Source organism: Sinocyclocheilus anshuiensis, unplaced genomic scaffold (assembly GCF_001515605.1).
Source record: "Sinocyclocheilus anshuiensis isolate Anshui unplaced genomic scaffold, SAMN03320099.WGS_v1.1 scaffold877, whole genome shotgun sequence".
NCBI classification, from domain to species: Eukaryota; Metazoa; Chordata; class Actinopteri; order Cypriniformes; family Cyprinidae; genus Sinocyclocheilus; species Sinocyclocheilus anshuiensis.
Genome location: NW_015557181.1, coordinates 1,130,068 through 1,138,464, shown reverse-complemented (window position 1 = coordinate 1,138,464; position 8,397 = coordinate 1,130,068). Strand labels below are relative to the sequence as shown.

Here is an 8,397-nt window from a genome sequence, read left to right as displayed (position 1 = left end):
GCATGTTTTTTTTCCCCCACAAGAATACCAACATGTTCACCTTCTCTGGTTTAAGAAGTGGTCTTTTACTTGACTTACGCTTGAAAACCATCAATATTCGCGTCATTTTTGCTGAGCGCACCTTCTGCAATTAATAGTAAATATAACCAAAACAGGTTATTATAATTTTTAAATGAATAATAAAATAAATATAAGGAAAACTCGCCCACTCGATTTTGTAATATTCTTTAATTTTGTAGTCCGTATGAAAAGGCGCATTTCTATTAAAGGCACGTCCATGTGGAGATAGCGAGTCAGCGTCGGCATTCGGCAACCTCATCTTTGCACCCGACACTGACTCAGAAAGCACTAGTTTATTAATAAATAATTAAAATGTCTTCTTTTCCCCCCGACACGTTCATAATCACTTTGCCGGGGCTTTGAGGCAATTGCTTTATGCGCGAGCTTGAGCGCGGAATAGGCTCTAGCCTAATTCGTCTGCCTATAGCCTATATTGAAGTATGGTTAATATATTATTATATTAATCAATTTAATATAACGTGCGACTAGTTGACTAGAATAAACATATTTATACTTTAGATGACAACTTCCTGATTCTATAATTCTATTACAGTATTTTTCACAAATAAAGATATATTTTAAAATATATAAAGTAAACACTGTAACAAACAGGGCACTCTGTAATCTGGGAAGTTTGAGTGCATTGGGAATCATATTTTTTTAACTAAAGCCAAGGTAACATTCATTTTACATGCAGCACGCAGTAAAAATGACATGACTATGACAGTGCGCAAATGCATAAATCAGCATAGTTTGAAATAACAAGTTTAAAGTTGATCGTGAGTCTCCAGTGAAGCTGAACTCTCCTCCTGTCCGGATTCAATTCACACGGATCGACTGTCACGCAGAGCACACACGATCAGGCAATATACAAATGCACACTTCACAAGATCTCACAGCTGGATTCGACTAAGTCTGCAAGGTTTGTGAAATTAAATGTTCATTAGTCATTTAAAGGTTTGTTTAAATGATATGCGTATTTGCTGAATGCTGACGGCAAACGAGAAAGTATTATGTCTGCCTTTCTGTTACTAATAATATAAAAGCAATCGTTATAATACTTTTTGTATACCTTTTAATTCATTTGTTCAACAGTTCAATCTGATTATTAGATAGACTTCTATCTGTATTAGGCAGAACTGTTAAACGACAACAACAAACAAAGAAGAGGGAGAATGTGAGCACTGTGTGCTCTGGCGCTGCCGTTCTCAGCGCCGTCAAAATATAAGTCCGGCTTGCCGTCAAAATAAAAGTCCCGACTGGAACACATCGGCCAGGCAGAAAAACGTATCGGCCGATGCCGATATTTGAAAAATGCCAAATATCGGCCGATATATCGGTCGACCACTAGTCTGCAAACACAAAATCTTATAGAAAAAATTAGATTTTGTGCTCTATCATATAAATTATTTCTAGTATAACAGCATTTGTCAGCAGTACAAAACATCGATAAGACTCGATACGGCCCTCCAGGGAATCCCTCAAAATCTGACACCAAATTCATCTCGCATGTTCCTCTTCCCTCCGTCACATGCAAACAATCCCACACGGAGCATAATTCAAATGGATATCAGGGAGGAATCAATTTCCTATTGAACTACGCTACAGAAACTCAGGTTTTAGGTCAAGAAAACCTGATAGCAGGAAACAGTAATCCCAGATCTAATTTCACGCTGTAGTCGACAACATTATTCAAAAGCACCTCTGAATGTTTCCGTCAATTTACAGAGGAACCTTGAAAATTGACATGCCAGCCTGATATGCTCCATTGTTGGTGTGGCAGCAAACAGGAAGTGCAGTTCGAAACCATAGCAACAGACTTTTAATCATCCTCAGGTGTAAAGCAAAGGCACAGATCACTATCAGGTAACCTAGATAACAAGAATAAATAGTTGAGGCTTAAAAAGAGCTTATTTTAGTTACTAAGAGAAATGGACTCTGGATATGAAATCAATAGCACTAATATATGATCATATCTTACTTTTTTTATTAAATTTTCTTTTTTTTTTCTTTACTATATGGTCCCCTTATAAATATTATATTATTATTATTAGAATTATATAATTCTAATCATATAATTATTCTAATAATAATAAATATATATAATATAATAATAAGCATTTGCTTCATTACGCTCCTTTTCTGACATATTGTAATTATTGTTTACAACATCTTATATATGGCTTTTCATTTATGTTGCAACTCATTTATTGTATTCATATATTATGTTTTATATAATTTTTTTTTTTAAATAAAAATTCAAGAAAGAAAGAGAGAAAAAGTAAATGTTAGTTATAGGGTTTTTATTCACTAATAAAAAATGCTGAGAGAAATGGACATAAAAACAGGGTTACTATTGTTAATTAAAATAATATAAAAAAGGAGAGCGAGAGAGCGTTTTTTTTTTCATACTAATAAAAAATATGAAAACTTGAACAAAAATTTAAATAAAAACAAAATATAAAAATAAAATATTATTCAAAATATTAACAAAAACTATAATATATTAATATTAAAAAAAGAGCTTGAAACTGAAGACTCCAATAAAAAAATGTAAATAAATATTATAATATTAAATATATGTACTGTAATATATATTTATTATATATATGTGAAACAGAAAGTCTATAATTTATTATGACTGAATTATTATTTACCTCGTGCTGTAAACTGTAAAAAAATTAAAAAGGGTGACATCACTATTACGATTACTAAGTTTCAATAAATTCTCTTTTTGGTGAGAAAGTTTTTATTTAACCATGTTATCATAGTACATAGAGCTCTTTTATCTCAGGGTTATGTGATTTTTCTTCTTGATACAACCCCTTTAAAAACTCAGATTGTTCTTGTGCATTCTTGCTGTAGATGTTAACTGACGCACCATTTTATCATGTCCTAAAATTCATTGTTACTTAAGGCAACGCTCTGAATAACCTACATTAATGGCTCCTATAAGATCTCTCATAAAGGGCTGATGATTAATGAGTGTTGGATGTGTCATACTGCAGGGAGCTCCGGTGTTCCTCGGTGGTCCTGTAGGGAGTTAAACTCTCTCACCTGCAGAGGGAACAGATTTCACATGCAGATATTATAATGGGCAGCAGGCCTGCGGGGTGCTAAAGTAGGACGCAGCTGGTTATACAGATGTCACCAATCAAGAGGCGTGTTTAGGCCCCGTGACGGAAAAAAGTGGGTGCATTTCTGTTAGAGACATTATTGATAGTGTAGCGTTCCTCGATTTCATTGAAATTCCCGTTCAAAAAAAATTTAAATTAGTGTTTGTGAAAACATTTGCAAGTTGCAGCAAATGTAATTCATATTAAATGCACGAATCAGTGTGAAGCACCAGTTATTGGAGGTTGCCCATTTTAGAAATTACTAAATTCATTTTCCATGCAATTTGGGAGATGGTAACACAGCACCTGTGTTACCAAAAATATGAAAAAATAAATGTTATTTATTTATCTATTTATTTATGCAAAAAATAGATTTTTCAAATTATATATGTATCAATTTTAATGTACTTATAAAATACAAAAACATAATTTTCGGTTTAAATGACAAAAAGCAGCTGGGCCTAAAACTACAAATTTGCCATACCTGCCAATGGCCAGTGACTTGAGAAAATTTACCAACTGTATGTGAATTATTTTATTACAAACAGGCAGAATAAAAAGGGGAAACTAAAACAATAAAGAAATAGCATGATAATATTATTGAACTGTAAAGTGGAGCTTTTATAGAACTTCTTATAGAGCTAGAGCTTTAGAGCTTTTATTTTGGCAGAAAACTGCAGGGAAATTTTATGTGAGTGGTAATTTTAGGCCCTTAAAAGAAGTATTCAAAATGTGTAATTTAATTTAAAATCTGCAAAGGATCTCACCTTTCAAATCATGGAAAGCAAAAATGCTATGAAATGCATAATTTTATAAGAAAGTGTGACATGCTCCAACAAACCAGACACTATTTTTGGAATCAGCAACACAAAATTAGTAAGAAACAAGAATTGAATTTCATTCAGTAGATATGATGCAGAGCAGTGTAATTACATTTAAAACATTTCAAAGTTTCATTTGTTTGGATGCAGTGCAAAGTCAAAAAACGACTTTAAGAGCAACAGAATGTTCTGCCAAACGGATGCTGTCGGCTGCATGAGCAGGCTAATGCTAATTCTGCAAATCAGACAGCAAATCAGTCAGGGCCAATGACACATAGCGAAATAGCGCAATGTGCATAATTACGTAATTACCCAGAGCTGAGTCACTGACAGAAAGTAAACTTCCTGAAGAGAGATACAGAAGATGTCTTGGACAAAATTATGCATTTTTATATTCACTGTTGTCACAATGATGCTTTATGCCTAATTATTGAACTTTTATGACAGAAATGAGAGTAACTGATGTGTCTGGAACGTTTTTAAGCTCTCATATAAATGCTTCCATGGCAACTATAAGATTTATAATGTCAACACCCCACTGTTTGCCTCATTCCTACAGTACAATCCAGCGTGAAACGTCACTATTAATCTATACCAAAAAAAAATGTTTTAATGTTTTGGTTTAAAAAATAAAGAGCAATAGAAAGACAGAGAGAGAGGCATTTCTGTAGATGTTTGCTAGTGTTGAAACCACTGTTATTTTAGTATTATTGTAAATACTATAATAGTTTTTATTAACAGCTTTTATTTTTATGTTTTCAGTTTTAAATTTAATTTTAGTTTAAAACTTTATTTTTAGTCATTTTGTTATGTGCTTTTGTCCTTTTTATTAGCTTTATTTTTTTATCTATTACTATTTTTGTTCAATACATTTTTATCTCCGTTTTAGTTTTTATTAATTTACAGTGATTTTAGTGCTTCAGATTTCAGTTAGTTGCCTTCTAATTTTCATTTAGTTTGTTTTTTATCTAATATTTCCATTTTATTTCAGCTTTATGTGAATAAGTATGTGAATGAACAAGAATGTTTTAATAGTTTCAGTTTTCGTTTACTATAATAACTGTGGCTGAAACCAGGCAAACGGTCCGCTGGGAATAGATCTGTATTTGAGTCAGAATGTAGAAGAACTGCTTAGTCCTTAAACATACAGTGAGAGGAGACTTTTCAGGTAAAAACTGAGAGAGAAAAATGAGCCTCACTCTGACAGGCTGGAAAAAAAATAGTGTTGCTGCTCCTGCAGAAGACGTCATAAATCCAGGCTGTTCTGTGCAGTTGCTAGGCTGTTACTATGTGGTTGCTAGGCTCAAGTAAAAAGAGTGCACCTATAACCTACAATATTTTGGTCTCCTATGATATTCAATGCATGTCTGTGGGATATTTTCACCTGTTTAATCATGCAGCAGGTGAAAACTGTGCATCTGATCACCTAGTAAAGTAAACGCACACGATTTAAGGGATCACTCATGTCTAGAACAAAAATGCTTCAGTTGCACACTGAAGTTTAATACTTAGTGTCAGGGGTTTGTTCAAATCAATAACCCTCAGTATGAGCAATCGTAATAAAGATGGCAGACTTGGCAAACGGCACTAAAAAGAGTAAACACTTCAAGACTGGCTACAGATAAAACTGTGGAGGAGAAGAACTTGATATATGATTCCACTAAATGAAAGATCAGGAAGGCAAATATCAAAGGTTTCAAAAAAGCCCTGAAGGTTCTCAGAGAAACACTCAAACATGCACTATAATGAATGGCGAGTAGATCCGTGGGACCAGACTGCTTCATAAAGTGCTTCTTCAGGACAGGTCTGAGATGTTGAAGAGGTCAAGAGCAAAGGTTTAGTAAAACAACACCACACCTTTGATATGAGCGAGGCATGTATCTTCTTGATGATGTCGTCCATCTCCATGAGTTTGGGTCCTATCAGAGAGCCGTGGGGTCCGCTGATGTGTCCGATGTGGTCCAGACCCAGATAATGCAGAATCAGAATATCCCAGTCCTCTCGCTTCAGAGTGCCGTCCAGATGACGGGTCACATTATTGTCCACCTGACAGAATGAGACGGAGATATTAAAATCCGAGAGAGGGTGCGAAGAAATTAAGACAAATGAGGACTCTAAGACTCAGGACATAAATAAGCTTCAAGAGGTCATGAAGAATCAAACTGTCCTTGTTGTTGATGTTATTGTACTAAGTAACCAATGTAACTTTAACCCAGTCTCATATTTGATATGCTAATTTCTAAGGCCTCTAAATGATCAAGATGATCAAAACTGATCAAAACCTGTTGAACACAATCTACTACATGCCTTCTGTCATCTGATTGATAGTTCACATGTCTTTTTGTTGTGAAATCTTTTATAAAGTAAACATAAGAATGACTTTTATTCTGTTAGTAATATTTCAAGATGAACACTTACTGGACTTAAGCAACTCAGATTTACTTGATTATCCAGACGTCTTTTTTTTCTTTTTTTAGAAAAAGCATGTTTAGATGTGAATATCAAATACTGTATGATTGTCAGGCTTTTGAGGAATGTTTCTTTGTTCATCTCTCAGTCATGCATTGCATTGCATGATATGTTTTGAAACTTCAGAGCTTTGGGTCATAAAACTAAGCATTTAAATATCATCCCACTAAGACATATTACTGAAGATATAGAGTGAAAAATTATATTTATATGTATTTTATGTAAATAGTCTGCTATGCTCTTATAAAGATCTCATTGGTTTACAAGCTGTGAGAATCGCAACTTACTTTTTGGTTTTATAAATAGCATCTGCACTAAACTGCATATATTACTCAGTTTGGGCCTCTGAATAAAATCAAGGTGTTTTTATATATGTGACCCTGGACCACAAAACCAGTCTTAAGTCACACAGGTATATTTTTAGCAATAGCCAAAAAAACATTGTATGGGTCAAAATTATCGATTTTTCTTTTATGCCAAAAATCATTAGGATATTAAGTAAATATAATGTTCCATGAAGATACAGTGGGTACGGAAAGTATTCAGACCCCCTTAAATTTTTCACTCTTTGTTATATTGCAGCCATTTGCTAAAATCATTTAAGTTAATTTTTTTTCCTCATTAATGTACACACAGCACCCCATATTGACAGAAAAACACAGAATTGTTGACATTTTTACAGATTTATTAAAAAAGAAAAACTGAAATATCACATGGTCCTAAGTATTCAGACCCTTTGCTGTGACACTCATATATTTAACTCAGGTGCTGTCCATTTCTTCTGATCATCCTTGAGATGGTTCTACACCTTCATTTGAGTCCAGCTGTGTTTGATTATACTGATTGGACTTGATTAGGAAAGCCACACACCTGTCTATATAAGACCTTACAGCTCACAGTGCATGTCAGAGCAAATGAGAATCATGAGGTCAAAGGAACTGCCTGAAAAGCTCAGAGACAGAATTGTGGCAAGACACAGATCTGGCCAAGGTTACAAAAAAAAATCTGCTGCACTTAAGGTTCCTAAGAGCACAAGGTGCCTCCATAATCCTTAAATGGAAGACATTTGGGACGACCAGAACCCTTCCAATCGAGGGAAAGATGAATGCGGCCAAGTACAGGGATATCCTGGACGAAAACCTTCTCCAGAGTGCTCAGGACCTCAGACTGGGCCGAAGGTTTACCTTCCAACAAGACAATGACCCTAAGCACACAGCTAAAATAACGAAGGAGTGGCTTCACAACAACTCTGTGACTGTTCTTGAATGGCCCAGGGTATGTGTGGAGAAAACCAGGCACTGCTCATCGCCTGTCCAATACAGTCCCAACAGTGTAGCATGGTGGTGGCAGCATCATGCTGTGTGGGTGTTTTTCAGCTGCAGGGACAGGGCGACTGGTTGCAATCGAGGGAAAGATGAATGCTGCCAAGTACAGGGATATCCTGGACGAAAACCTTCTCCAGAGTGCTCAGGACCTCAGACTGGGCCGAAGGTTTACCTTCCAACAAGACAATGACCCTAAGCACACAGCTAAAATAACGAAGGAGTGGCTTAACAACTCTGTGACTGTTCTTGAATGGCCCAGCCAGAGCCCTGACTTAAACCCAATTGAGCATCTCTGGAGAGACCTAAAAATGGCTGTCCACCAACGTTTACCATCCAACCTGACAGAACTGGAGAGGATCTGCGAGGAGGAATGGCAGAGGATCCCCAAATCCAGGTGTGAAAAACTTGTTGCATCTTTCCCAAAAAGACTCATGGCTGTATTAGATCAAAAGGGTGCTTATACTGAGTACTGAGCAAAGGGTCTGAATACTTAGGACCATGTGATATTTCAGTTTTTCTTTTTTAATCAAAAATGTCAAATGTCAACAATTCTGTGTTTTTCTGTCAATATGGGGTGCTGTGTGTACATTAATGAGGAAAAAAAAT

At 35.3% G+C, this 8,397-nt stretch overlaps 1 protein-coding gene across 2 annotated transcripts in view; it reads right to left on the bottom strand.

Moving 5' to 3' along the window:
- The window catches only part of LOC107678638 (GPI ethanolamine phosphate transferase 2-like), a 137,605-nt gene that overhangs the window by 114,479 nt on the left and 14,729 nt on the right, over nt 1-8,397 (bottom strand). For both annotated transcript variants that reach the window (XM_016473984.1, XM_016473985.1), the window contains one exon: nt 5,855-6,043. In XM_016473984.1, coding sequence (XP_016329470.1) covers nt 5,855-6,043 — 189 coding nt within the window. The remainder of the gene's footprint in view (nt 1-5,854; nt 6,044-8,397) is intronic.